At 47.7% G+C, this 14,011-nt stretch overlaps 2 protein-coding genes across 4 annotated transcripts; one reads left to right on the plus strand and one right to left on the minus strand.

Moving 5' to 3' along the window:
* Positions 1-357: 357 nt before the first annotated feature.
* LOC136939297 (retinoic acid receptor RXR-alpha-B-like) lies at positions 358-1,977 on the plus strand (the record flags this gene model as incomplete). Its single annotated transcript, XM_067232038.1, has 3 exons — positions 358-457; positions 1,631-1,736; positions 1,827-1,977. Coding segments are annotated over 3 exons (357 nt in total), but the record flags the coding sequence as incomplete, so codon positions are not given.
* Positions 1,978-6,296: 4,319 nt separating this feature from the next.
* wdr5 (WD repeat domain 5) lies at positions 6,297-13,424 on the minus strand. 3 transcript variants are annotated; one of them, XM_067232034.1, is made up of 15 exons: positions 13,237-13,424; positions 12,896-12,988; positions 12,442-12,574; positions 12,159-12,267; positions 11,916-11,989; positions 11,348-11,437; positions 10,237-10,326; positions 10,033-10,116; positions 9,604-9,659; positions 9,271-9,317; positions 8,772-8,847; positions 8,535-8,568; positions 8,353-8,427; positions 8,140-8,227; positions 6,297-7,933 (listed from the first exon to the last, which is right to left on the minus strand). In XM_067232034.1, exons 3-15 carry the CDS (start codon positions 12,514-12,516, stop codon positions 7,833-7,835), a joined length of 999 nt encoding a protein of 332 aa, XP_067088135.1. In that variant the 5' UTR covers positions 12,517-12,574; positions 12,896-12,988; positions 13,237-13,424; the 3' UTR covers positions 6,297-7,832. The 3 variants fall into 3 exon arrangements, with proteins under 3 accessions (XP_067088135.1, XP_067088134.1, XP_067088133.1); XM_067232033.1 differs by having other exon boundaries at positions 12,896-13,007; XM_067232032.1 differs by lacking the exon at positions 12,896-12,988.
* Between the last annotated feature and the right edge of the window lie 587 nt (positions 13,425-14,011).

A 14,011-nucleotide genomic window follows, 5' to 3' on the forward strand; every position in this document is an offset into this window, starting at 1 on the left:
AACTGCTCCTCTGCTCCACCCTGCTGATGGAGACGATGGTTTACTTAAACACTTCAGTGTCTTCCACCCTCTCTGTTCCTGAGGGCAGATTGAATCAGGATGAACTAAAAGCCCAAATTGGCTTTCCTCTCAGAGTGGAAAACATGAATGAGAGAAGGGGGAGGGGGGGGGGGGGTGGAGTCAAAGAGGGGTGAGGAGTTTGAAAGGTCACACACCAGAAACTGCCAGTGATGTCAGTGTTGCGTCAACCCCGAGGGATTCTGGGAATTCTGAAAGGGCTCCTGGTTTGTGCTTGTCCGCAGTGTGTAGATGGGTGGGTTCTGTGGTGTGTAACTTCTCTGTGTGTGTGTGTGTGTGTGGTCCAGGGTGTTGACGGAGCTGGTGTCGAAGATGAGAGACATGCAGATGGACAAGACGGAGCTGGGCTGTCTGAGGGCCATCGTCCTCTTCAACCCAGGTACCTCCCTCTCCCTCCCGCTCTCACTCTCACTGCCTCCAAACAGCCTCCAAACTGCATCCTCATGGCCTCTAACCAGCCTCTCAGCCTTGCAGTCCTTGACTAGCAGTGCTGTTTCCACGGTGCTACTCAGCCCTGCATAATAAAATCATTGACCTTCTATCCCCTCTGATCCCATGCTACTGTAGTGGTGTGCCATCCATCCACACATACACACACACACACCATCCACACACACCATCCACACACACCACACACACACACTATCCACACACACACCGACCATCCCCACACACACACACACCAACACCATCCACACACACACAGACACACACACTATCCACACACACAGACACACACACTATCCACACACACAGACACACACACCATCCACACACACACAGACACACACGCTATCCAACACACACAGACACACACGCTATCCACACACACAGACACACACACTATCCACACACACAGACACACACACTATCCACACACACAGACACACACACCATCCACACACACACAGACACACACACTATCCACACACACAGACACACACACTATCCACACACACAGACACACACACTATCCACACACACAGACACACACACTATCCACACACACAGACACACACACCATCCACACACACACAGACACACACACTATCCACACACACAGACACACACACTATCCACACACACAGACACACACACTATCCACACACACAGACACACACGCTATCCAACACACACAGACACACACACTATCCACACACACACCGACCATCCCCACACACACACACACCAACACCATCCACACACACACACACACCAACACCATCCCCACACACACAGACACACACACTATCCACACACACAGAGACATTACTTGGAAAGTGAGAATTGTGGTGTAGAGTGAGAAGTGTAAAGATCTCTTCTGATTCCATCTGTGTGTGTGGATGGTGTGTTTGTGTGTGTGTGTGTGTGTGTATGTGTATGTGGGTGTGTGCGTGTATGTGTGTGTGTGTGTGTGTGTGTGTGTGTGTGTGTGTGTGTGTGTGTGTGTGTGTGTGTGTGTGTGTGTGTGTGTGTGTGTGTGTGGATGGTGTGTGTGCGTGTATGTGTGTGTGTGTGTGTGTGTGGATGGTGTGTGTGTCTGTGTCCTCAGACTCTAAAGGCCTGTCTAACCCAGGGGAGGTGGAGACTCTGAGAGAGAAGGTTTACGCGTCCCTGGAGGCCTACTGCAAACACAAGTACCCAGACCAGCCTGGCAGGTACAGTTACCCCCCTCCCCCCCCTGACCCCTCCCCCAACGCGTTTAGTCGTCACCGAGTTCTCTCTCTGTGTCCCCGCTGCGTTGCCAGGTTCGCCAAGCTGTTGCTGCGGTTACCGGCGCTGCGTTCCATTGGGCTGAAGTGTCTGGAACACCTGTTCTTCTTTAAGCTCATCGGGGACACGCCCATCGACACCTTCCTGATGGAGATGCTGGAGGCTCCGCACCAGATGACCTCATGATGACAGGGAGTCCACCCGGCCCCCTCCCCCCCTGGGACATGACGGGGGGGGGGGGGGGGGGGGGGGGGGGGAGAGGGGGGGGCGAGGTTCCGAACGCCGTCGACTCGACTTTCATGTGTTTGAAAAACAAGAAATGAGAACCGAATTCGACCTGGGACTGTTTTATACATTGTACAAAGATATAAATACAAAATATATATATATAAAATATATATATATGTAACTCCTGAGGTGAAATGAGAGACTGCAGTGTACTGGTAGGAGGCTGACTGAGGATGGGAGGTGGAGACAAAGTCTCTCAGGGTCCAGCACAGAGGTGATCTGGTCTGGCACAGGGCGTCTCGGGGTCGGAGGTCATGACTCCCGTGTGACAGGTCATGTCGAGGACACGTGGTCGTGGCTGGTGCTGTGATTGGCTCACGTTCAGGACAAGCTAGGGAAGGGGAGGGCTCCGTGTAGCGGCCCACAAACGTGTCCGGTCTGATCCGGTGTGTTCTGGTTACGGCAGGCTGGGTGTGTGTCCTGGGAGACGGGTTCAGCGAAGACGACAAGTCCTCAGGAGCAGGTTTGATCTCGTCTGGGTCGATAATCATAGGGAACCCTGGTGACGCACTTCATCATGGGAACCCTGGCGACGCACTGCATCATGGGAACCCTGGCGACGCACTGCATCATGGGAACCCTGGCCATGGTGTCTGTCTGGAACACTGTGCCTCAGGACCAGGAGAGAACCTGGAGTTCACACTGTGCTTTTTGTATTAACATTTAAATGAAAAACATCCTAATTTCTCTTCTGGAAGTAAAGGGGACCACGAAATGAAGAAGCTGGTGGACGGTTTGACTGAAGCGAAGACAAAACTGAAGGGAAACACTGTGCGACCTGAGCAAAGAGGTTCAGGTCCTGTCTTGGTCATGTCTCTGGACACACACACACACACCTATGAATTTCATCAGACCATCGCCCCCTCCACACTCGATGACCTCACTCCTCCTTACAGATGGACCTAGCTTTAGAACCAACATCTATCTGTACAGGACACATTACAACCCTAACAGTATTGACAGGATTTTTATACGTGCAGTTGTACCTCTGTTGTGACCCATCCGACATCACCTGACCTCCTCACGCCCCTCAGCCTATCACTGAGCAGGACAAACTCCCCTCAGCCTATCAATGAGCAGGACGAGGTTGGGGGCACTTGTTTTCACAGCTGAGCCAACCCTGAGGTGTTTGTGTTGAGGGCGGGGGGGAGGGATGTTTTCATCATGTCATTGCACCTCCGGGCCAGGTGGGGGCGACAGTGCGAAGGGTGGGGGTGGACAGAGGGTTTAAACGAGGCTGTCGACGCCCTCTCCCCTGTCCTCCCTCCTCCTCCCTCCTCACACCCATCCTTCTTACCCCACCGTCATCACACTCCATCTCTGACATGTTGAAGATCTGACATCGTGTGTAAACAGCGCTACATTCCCTCTGTTGTGTTTTAAGGTTTTTATTTTAATTTTTTCTCTCTGTGATCCGGCTGCTGCAAAACTATGCATCGAGTGTATTTCCAAAGATTGTCCGTGGTGCGATGGGCAAGTCCCAGAAGGCTGATGTGAGTGCTGTGGTCCGAGGGGTTTATCCACCAGGAGACAGACAAGCTAGAGACAGACAGACTGGTGATATACAGGATGGAGACAGACAGGATGGACACAGACAGGATGGAGACAGACAGGATGGAGACAGACAGGATGGACACAGACAGGATGGAGACAGACAGGCTGAAGAGCAGGACAAGAGCTGGAAGACTGAAAGAGGGAGAGGGAGAGAGATCCGGTTGCTACTGAAACGCTGCGTGGCTTCCCTCTAGTGATAGACACGCAGTACTGCAACGCTACTTGAATTTTGTACAAGTATTTAATCAGAAACGGCCCTTTTTCCACTCTGTCCATGTTCCATTCTCCTCCTGCTCTGTCAAAGCCTCGGTGTTTTTCCCGCTTGATGACTGAATGCCCCGGCAATACCCTAGTCTTGATGTTTACTATTGACTCGTGTGTTTTAACGAGGTTATTTTGAACAATCCTGGTTCCGGTATTGACTTTTATCTTCACATCCATATCTGTATTAATGGAGCATGTCTGTCAGAGAACATGAAACAAACGGATTGGCTGAAATGACACCAACGTAAGCACTAGTTCCCATCCTGTTCCATCATCCTGGGTTTGTCTATAGTAGATTGCCACCTAAATAGGATGGCCTCGATTCTTATACCAACCGTAAAACACCTGAGCAAAAAACGACGTTTATTTGTTTCAGGAAAAAGTTAATCAACTTTGGCAACGTGCATCAAACACGCATTCAGGAGAGGAAGATCTCATCGACCTAGATCAGTTACTGTGATTGGAAACCCCGGGTATTATAAAGCCATAGGATGAGGCGCACGCTCTCTCTCCTGCAGGACTTGGTAACGAGACGATGACGTAGATAGTAGGAATACCTACATAAATGCTTTATATACCGTAAAGCTCTATTTTGTTTATATGTACATGTGTATATACTTATAAATATCTATAAAATTGTTCTTTGAGTATTTCCTGTTGATTTTAGCGGGAGGGAGACGAGTATTAACAGTCTAAACTGCTCTGGGCCTGGTCAGATATCTTAGTGTTCAAACTGTCGTTTTCTGAGCGTTTTTCTAAAGTGATGTCTTGAATTTTTGCATTCGACATACATTCTCCAAGAGCAAAAATCAACCAGCATTATACCAGCAGCTTTGAATCCTAAGACACGATCCCTCACCAGCTCCCGGTAGGCCAGTGGGACGAGGAGGGCAAAAGAAAAAAAATCAAGACAAACACACAAGGAGCCCTCCAAACCGTATGCCTACTTGTTGCTTGGCTTGTATGTCCAATGATGTAATCAGAAATCAACTAAGCTAACAACACAATCACCGCTTTCCCTGTGGCATAGCAACGTAACATAACATGTCCTAAGAAGAAGACGGAAAAAAATCTATTTTTGTACAAAGGTAATTCTATCCCCCAGCTTATGTACTCTGTTCTTCCCGCTTTCTGTGGTCTGTTGTATACATTGTTTGTGTAAATGTTGATTTAAAATGGGGGTGTGGAGAGGGGAGAAGTTTAAACTGAAAGGGTGAGAAAGGAGTTCACGACACCATGCTCACTCCGTCGCCTCACCTTTGCCTTTTTCAGCCTGTCGCTAAAAGATGAGATTGTCCTCTTTATTCTATTTTTGTCTATTTTCAAGATGGAAATGTGTCTTCTGTCCGTCGTGGGTTGTTCTGATGTTTTATCTTTCATCGAAAAAAAAAAAACGAAAAAAAGATTATAAAAAAAATCTGAAAGTTATTCTGTTTTCTCTAATTTCTGATTTCTCGTCTCTGTTGGAACCTTTAGTTGGGCGTGTCCGGGCCGATACCACAGTTTATAATCTGTATCATAATCCAGATTGTAAAAACGGCTGTAGATTAGACCAGCTAAGTGTTCCAATACTCTTTTTGAGCTAGGGGTAGGGCTAAGAAGAAAGGGGTATACACCCCTTAAACCAAGTAAGGTCGGGAGCTGAAACCTAGGGGTATGTGAATACTGCGCTACCTGCAACAATGGCGGACAGATCATCCAGAGATTCCCATAAATGTCATATTTTCGTCTTAAATAATTTATTTAAAAAATTATGACAGTCTTGTTTTGTGCTCTACACAGTCCTGTAGGTATTTGCAACCATGTTCTTAATTGAAACGTTTTAAAAAATCGCTAGTTTGCTGCGACAACGTTACATTGCTGATTTGCACAACAGTCCCGCATTTCTCTGATTAGCCTTGAATGGACATGGACTCCATGCATGTCTACAGTTTTAATTAAACTCCATTAGCAGCGAATTTCAAACGAATTTCGTTTGATATCAGTGCATAACACTACTTGCTTTGGAGACATTGATATACGTAACCAAGTGGCGTCTCATTTCATAGAGCTATGTAGCCCTTAGGAGTCAGCTGGCTGAGCGGTTAGGGAATCGGGCTGGTAATCTGAAGGTTGCCAGTTCGATTCCCGGCCGTGCCAAAATGACGTTGTGTCCTTGGGCAAGGCACTTCACCCTACTTGCCTCGGGGGAATGTCCCTGTACTTACTGTAAGTCGCTCTGGATAAGAGCGTCTGCTAAATGACTAAATGTAATGTACCACCCAGTTTGAGACATAAGGGCTAGGGGTAAACTAAGGGCTAGGGGTAAAACAGAGTATTGGGATTAGGCCTAAATCGAGAAGTCGGTCTCAAATCTCCATTTGTCTTTACATATTCTAAATCAGGACAATACCTCACAGTACATCTTAAAAAAACGTTATTTATTAAGTCACACAGGTTATAGCTGTCAGATGCAAATGTAATTTCACAAAATCCATGTCGACTAAATGCAGATACAGGATTCTGTCCAGTCCTTCACTCGACTGCAGAAATGAAAGTCCAGAACGTAAAAGCAGAGAGAAATCGAGTCTGTGTGGAAGTACTAGCTATTAAGACAGTTCCAGACAACAGTACGGAGAGCACAAACGTTGCTCATCTAACGAATACTAATACATATGTCGAATGTTATCATATTTACAGAATGAAGAGTACAGAGAAATACTTGGATTTGGTCACTAGCCTGGAAAATCTAAACCAGGTCGTTTCAAGTTTAGTTCTGACAGTCCTAAACTGGGGGGGGAAATTATAAAATAAAAAAAATATCAAAATTTCCACACACAGGAAGAAAAGTCCTTTTTTTTTTTTTTACAACAAAATACAGATGTCTTCTTTTATTCAGCTATCAAACTGACACAAGTCAAGTTACTTAAGCTCCAAACAACCGAGAAGAAAAAGATAAATGCAGACCGGTGAGCTTCGACGACACAGTTCCAAATCCACCACTGAACTTAGCTTGATTACCATAACTTCCAATGAATCTCCTTTTACCCAGGAGCCATAGCATTCAAACGTTTTCAATGTAAAGCACCACATGCCGTTCCGTATGAAGTCTGACTACATCTTATAAAAAAAGGCGAATACAAAACAATCCCTTCACCGGTGAGATCCCCTCTGTTGAGATAAACTACTGAGGGCCGTTAACACCGTGGAACCGGCGTAAACACCGTGGAACCGCATACCGTCTGCAGACGAGGAGAGACGGCTCCATCTCCACCACGCTGCGACGGGCTCCACGATAAAGACAGAGAGTGCCGTCGGCAGTGTCGAGACACCTCGGTCGTCCAGTAACAGCACTGATGTGGGTGTCTGTTTCCAACAGAGGACGTGAGATAGGTGAGGGATCTGAAATGAACGTCACTGCAGTGTAGGTAGGGAAAGGAGGGAGGGGGGAGACAGAGAGAGGAGAAAGAGAGGGAGAGAGACAGATGGGAGATGAGAGAAAGACTGTACTGCCTCACAGACTTCAGCCCAGAGTCTCTCAAGTCTGCCTGTGACGCAACATTAAGACAGGGAGGCAGAATTCAGACCTGTGTTTGCATGTGATAGTTTGCCAGATAGAAACTTGACAGAAACACAGACACACAGACTGTCAAAACAAGCCAGAGATAGAATACTTGTAGCGTGTTAGAGCGAGAGACCGAGACATAAGTGTTTGTGTGTGTTGGTTCCACAGGTTGTCGACAGGTCGTCGTGGAGTCCAGGAGAAGGGCTGAAGACCGAGATGTGTTTTGTTCTTCAAGGCGAGAGACTCCGACCAACACAAAGCTCCTCAAAAAAACTAAAGTCCTGTTTCCTCCTTTCATTTTTTGTTTTTGTTTTAATATTTAAAAAAAAATGGGGGGGGGGGGATATAACACATACATATAAAATAAATGGTGGCTGTGTGAAGGCGGGGCTTAGCAATCACTCTTCCACAGTTTGATGGTTTTGTCGTTTTCCAACGCCGCCGAGGCGATGATGTTCTCTGTGGGGTGACAGGCTGTAGAGATGACCACATCTGGGAGGGGTGGGAGGGAGGCGGGTGGAGATCAGGGGAGGGGGGGAGAGAGAGGAGAGAGTCATGCATCCTAGTATAATAGATCTGGTTATGAGCTGGACTTACTTTCTGATGATCTCCTACATGTGGACCATCAACTCCAGTCCACTGACCCCTAGTGACCACCCTGACCCCTGGTGACCCCTGCACCACCCCTGGGTGTCTACCTGTGTGGCCTTGGAGTTTCTGGACGATCTCCTTGGTCTGCAGGTTCCAGATGTACACCATGTTGTCCTCTGAGCCAGACACAATCCACTGAGGAAGATACAGACAGGCAGACAGACAGGTTAGGATGGTACAGCAGCTAAACACATCACATCAGACAGTCGTACAACTTCCAGGAAGTGACCTCAGGTTTAAACGCATGAAGAGATCTTTACCTTTCCTCCCGTGACTGAGAAATTAGCAAAGATGCAGTACTTCTCGTTTTTGTGGCAGGTGTACGTTTTTAAACACTGTTCAAAAAAGAAAACATGACTGTTAGAACACAGGCGGATCAGAAACATCTCGAACACATTTACGGATTAATATTAATACATAGAAAGTGTAAAATTATATTTACCTTTCCTTTGCTGTAGTCCCATAGCTTCAAGGTGCTGTGTGGGAAAAGAGGTTAAAGCAACAGCATCACATCTTTCTATAGCATAAATCTGAGTTTAGAAGTCTCACAAATGTTCATGCTTTCCACAAACCCAAGGAGACATTAATCACGCGTAAAGCGCCCTCTAGTGGCGATGAGAAACACGACACAACGCGGTCATTAGACTGAGAGGTGCGTGTAGAAAAACAAAATACTCACTTGTCCAACGTGGCAGCCAGGATGTATTTGCCGTTGGGCGAAAACTTCACAAACGACACCGGGGGGTTGTCATCGTCTACATGTCAGGAAAAAAGCCACAAAATCAAACTTCTGAACTTTACCAGGTGAGGCTAGTGCGTGTGAGGCTAGCGCGGGTGAGGCTAGCGCGGGTGAGGCTAGCGCGGGTGAGGCTAGCGCGGGTGAGGCTAGCGCGGGTGAGGCTAGCGGAGGTGAGGCTAGCGGAGGTGAGGCTAGCGGAGGAGAGGCTAGCGGAGGTGAGGCTAGCGGAGGTGAGGCTAGCGCGGGTGAGGCTAGCGCGGGTGAGGCTAGCGCGGTTGAGGCTAGCGCGGGTGAGGCTAGCGCGGGTGAGGCTAGCGGAGGTGAGGCTAGCGCGGGTGAGGCTAGCGCGGGTGAGGCTAGCGCGGGTGAGGCTAGCGGAGGTGAGGCTAGCGCGGGTGAGGCTAGCGCAGGTGTTGAGTGAAAGGAAGGTGTTGCTCACCGATGAGGGTTTTCAAACACTGTCCTGATGCTGTATCCCAGATGCGACTGCAAACAGACAACGTCATTAGAACCAGTTATGACTCAACATGAATGTCTAAAATCACAAACAACTCACTATCTTTACAGATGTTTTTTTCTGGATGTTATCTAATAAATAATACTGTACTCCTTTGGCAGACGCATGCATCCTAAGTGACGTACATGGGGGGGGGGGAGGGGGGATTTGAACCTGCAAACTCTTTGCCTATAGTTAAATGCTACACCAACCCCAGATGGCTGAGGCCCATGAGAACATGCTATGCGGGAACAGAGGAATGTTTCAGATATTTACCAAAGGCCATCGTAACTGCTGGAAACGATGAGAGAGCCGTCTCTGTTGAAATGAACCTGCAGGACAAAGACACAACCGTGAGAAGCTGTCACCTGGATTCAGCACCACGCCCAGACACGTACACCTGCTCCCCTGTCGGGGGTACCTGACCACAAAGGATCCAAGCAGTTCCTGGGGACTGAATGTGCATCCAACCAGGTAACCAATCACAGCAGAGAGGGTCTGAGGAGTCAGTTGGCTGAGCGGTGAGGGAATCGGGCTAGTAATCCGAAGGTTGCCAGTTCGATTCCCGGTCATGCCAACTGACGTTGTGTCCTTGGGCAAGGCACTTCACCCTACTTGCCTTGGGGGAATGTCCCTGTACTTACTGTAAGTCGCTCTGGATAAGAGCATCTGCTAAATGTAAATGTCTGAATGTGAAGTACTCACAGCAGAGACTGGGTCAGAGTGGGCTGGCAGGGTCTTCAGACACTTGCCCGTCTTCACGTCCCATATCCGTACACTCTCGTCGAACTGGACACAAAAAAAACACACAAACGTATCCATGAATGACAACGAGAGTCAAGGGTAAACACAGACTTGGAGAGTGGCCAAGGTTGGCAGTGTGTATGGGTGGGTGTGTGTGTGTCTCACCGATCCAGACACGATGAGGTTGGACTGGGGGTTGAAGTTACAGCAGAACACGTAGTTGCTGTGGCCTTTCAGAGTCTTCAAACACTTCCCCTGCGTAAAGGAAAGAAGCAGCTCTCAGTGGGGGGCCTGTGGCAACGTAGTTACAATAATAATCCCTCTGAAAATAGCACACACTAACCACGGCTCAACATCACGTTAAATGAATGCTAGATTTCCAGTTTCCATGGTAATATAACATTACTTATTCCTTACTTCTTTGCCCAGAGACAACGTGACAATCGACAAAATAGAGAGCAGCGAAACGTGCTTTTTCAAACATGCCCTCCTCGCGTTGGGAGAATGTTTCAATTCACATGCGGCCGTCTAACTAGCTGGAAACAAACGGGACCAGAGTCCCAGTACGGGAACGCGACACAGAGGCACTGACCAACCCTAACCCTGTTCCACTTACCCTCCCCCTGTTCCACTAATCCTCCCCCTGTTCCACTTACCCTCCCCCTGTTCCACTTACCCTCCCCCTGTTCCACTTACCCTCCCCCTGGTCCACTTACCCTCCCCCTGTTCCACTTACCCTCCCCCTGTTCCACTTACCCTCCCCCTGTTCCACTTACCCTCCCCCTGTTCCACTTACCCTCCCCCTGGTCCACTTACCCTCCCCCTGTTCCACTTACCCTCCCCCTGTTCCACTTACCCTCCCCCTGGTCCACTTACCCTCCCCCTGTTCCACTTACCCTCCCCCTGGTCCACTTACCCTCCCCCTGTTCCACTTACCCTCCCCCTGTTCCACTTACCCTCCCCCTGGTCCACTTACCCTCCCCCTGTTCCACTTACCCTCCCCCTGTTCCACTTACCCTCCCCCTGTTCCACTAACCATAACCCTGTTCCACTAACCATAACCCTGTTCCACTTACCCTCCCCCTGTTCCACTTACCCTCCCCCTGTTCCACTTACCCTCCCCCTGTTCCACTTACCCTCCCCCTGGTCCACTTACCCTCCCCCTGTTCCACTAACCATAACCCTGTTCCACTAACCCTCTCCCTGTTCCACTAACCTTCCCCCTGTTCCACTACACTCTCTCCCTGGTCGCGTGTGTCTGCTCCAGGGGACTTACAGAGCTCACGTCCCAGATCTTCAGGGTCTTGTCATCGGACGCGGACACCAGCAGGTTGGAGTCTGAGGACCAAGCCACGTCAGAAATGCCCTGCAGTGGACAGGAGATTTGTTAGGAGAGTCAGGTGGCTGAGCGGTGAGGGAATCGGGCTAGTAATCCGAAGGTTGCCAGTTCGATTCCCGGTCATGCCAACTGACGTTGTGTCCTTGGGCAAGGCACTTCACCCTACTTGCCTCGGGGGAATGTCCCTGTACTTACTGTAAGTCGCTCTGGATAAGAGCGTCTGCTAAATGACTAAATGTAAATGTTAGGACTGGGGATGGGGATCGAGTGGGGTTTCCCCCTGATACCGACGTGAGAGCGATACTTTTGAAACGGTACCAGTGCCTAAATTGATGCTTACAAAATCAATTTCAAAGCAGAAAATGATGGTCAATGACATAAAGGAAATACTTGATAAATAATTATAAAAATACAGTTTCATAAAGCCAACATGAAGGACTGAAATCTGTGTTGTGATTTGGTTTTGTAGATCAAGCCGTATTAAGGGAAATAATCATTAACTCACAAGTTTGTGTCCAGATATAGTTTTCTCAAACTTTCCATCATATGCTCCCCAAATCTTGATGAGTTTATCCGCAGCTGAAAAAGAGATTCATTTTTAGACATGAATGCAATTGATTATTATATAGGTGATTAAAATGTTCCCAGGTGTAAAACTGTATGCATCAAACGCTCATAGGAAGTGATATAGGTGTCTTCGATTCACTGTGTCTAGCTAGCTGGCTACAAGGATAGCAGAGGAACTTACATGAGCTGGCAAGCCATTCTCCACTGGGACTGAACTTGACCGAGGATACAGCTTTAGTGTGTCCAGCTAGCGTGAATTTGAGGGTGTAGTTCGGTTTGGCAGGTGCAGACTATCCAGGAACCGAGAAGAAAAAAATAGTTATTAATCAGGAATAACGGATATTCAAGATTAGTCAACACAACTTGATCTTTAACTGACATTCTGGGACCACAAAGACTAGTGCAGTTCTGTGATCTGACTGAGCTGTTAGTAATGATATGTTTATCTTAGCAGGCTCTAATACCTTGCTCTGGCTAGCTGAAGATGCATTCTGAGATTTTGTGGATTCCGTGTCTGGTTTCTTCTCCTCCGTTGCCATGGCGCTGCTGCAGGGGGGCGAGCGGGTTGGTCTCAGGAAGCGGTGAGTGACAAGCACTCTGAAACATCGAAAACCGGCCCATAAAACAATCGCATCGCATTCACATGATTACTGTGAATAGAGGAATATGTGGATGTAGAGGCAACGTCGTGTTGGATATTTGAAATGAGGTACAGCGATATTTGGGCTGGAAGCTTAGAAAACCTGGCCCCCAGCATCACACATACGTGGACAAGATCGCACGATTATAATGGAAAAAGTACATTAAGGTCTCACTGATCAGGAATATGACTGGTGAGTTCGATTATTATCTATAATATTTCGCTACTGATCAGATTCCCTAGCAAGCCATTCCTGGTCAGGGCCAGCGATCACCTACCTGAACGGCAAGGTGTGCTCGTGTTACGAGGAACTGCATGGAACTTAAGCTAGCTAGCAAGCTAGCTGGGTAGCCCGTTCATGCATTGGCAGGCTGGGGGAAAATAAGAGGCCTGTAGAGTAAAAATTGTTCTAAGTCCCCACAGAATATGACTGGTAGGCTGTATGGTAATTAACAGTTGACCCACTGAAATCTTGCAAAGCTCAATATCGACCTAGACATGACTACAGCTACCGTAGCGCTACGCACAATTGACAATATAGTGAGCTAGCTGGATCGCTAGCTAGCGTTAGCTGGCTACGTTGATCACCCATTCAAACAATACATTTACGGGTACTCACCGTGGTAGAGCCCGACGTTAGTCGACCTGCAATCGGAGTGTTTCACGCAGTGCTCTGATCGAATCAACCGATCTAAAACTTGACAGATATATATATATTACTGTGTTTTTTGCTCACGATGTAGTAAAGAACACATAAATGCACGGCTAACTGGCTAACGCGTTAGGTTCTGCTTTGGGGCTCAGGCGGGGGATGTGGATGTCTCTGGCGAGGGTGAGTGCGCATGCGCGTGTCTGAAAACAATGCATTATGGCAAGCGACGAGGGACGAAGAGATGGACGTTTCTCTTTTCTTTTGACAGCTGCTTTCTGGTGCTCCATTCACCGCTAAACATGACCAGGCGTCGAGTGTATGAATAGAGCAGCGGATTCAAAGGCTGCCCTTGAAATCACTTGATGAATAACTCTTCTTTATTTCCAACAGAGAACATATCGTGTTCAAAAGGGTTGCTTAATGAATGAAGTTAGTTATGCACGCACTATAGCCTTCCTTCCAACAGTTTATTCTCCATAGTAGAGCTCTTCAGGATCAAATTTAGCGAATAAGTGTTATTAGATTCTTAATTATCTTAAACAAATCTAAATGCATACTTTCATAACCCATATTGTACTTTTTAAATTTATTTTTTACATCCTTATAATTGTCATCGTATTCTGTAAGTTTATGACTAAATTATTGTATAATTATGTAATGACCTAGTCTGGAGTTCTGAAGAGGTAGGATTGTGAATCTGTGGATTGCGAATCATAACACGAATCATGTGCGGTCTCAACGC

This window comes from Osmerus mordax, unplaced genomic scaffold (assembly GCF_038355195.1).
Source record: "Osmerus mordax isolate fOsmMor3 unplaced genomic scaffold, fOsmMor3.pri Scaffold_167, whole genome shotgun sequence".
NCBI lineage: Eukaryota > Metazoa > Chordata > Actinopteri > Osmeriformes > Osmeridae > Osmerus > Osmerus mordax.

Excerpts from the sequence above, each read along its gene's own strand:
- wdr5 (XM_067232032.1), bottom strand. The coding sequence starts at position 12,516 with ATGGCAACGGAGGAGAAGAAACCAGACACGGAATCCACAAAATCTCAG. Across the intron at positions 10,117-10,236 it reads ACCTCATCGTGTCTGGATCG|TTCGACGAGAGTGTACGGAT; the intron begins GTGAGACACACA and ends TTTTGTGTCCAG. Across the intron at positions 8,428-8,534 it reads GGGACTACAGCAAAGGAAAG|TGTTTAAAAACGTACACCTG; the intron begins GTAAATATAATT and ends TTTTTTGAACAG.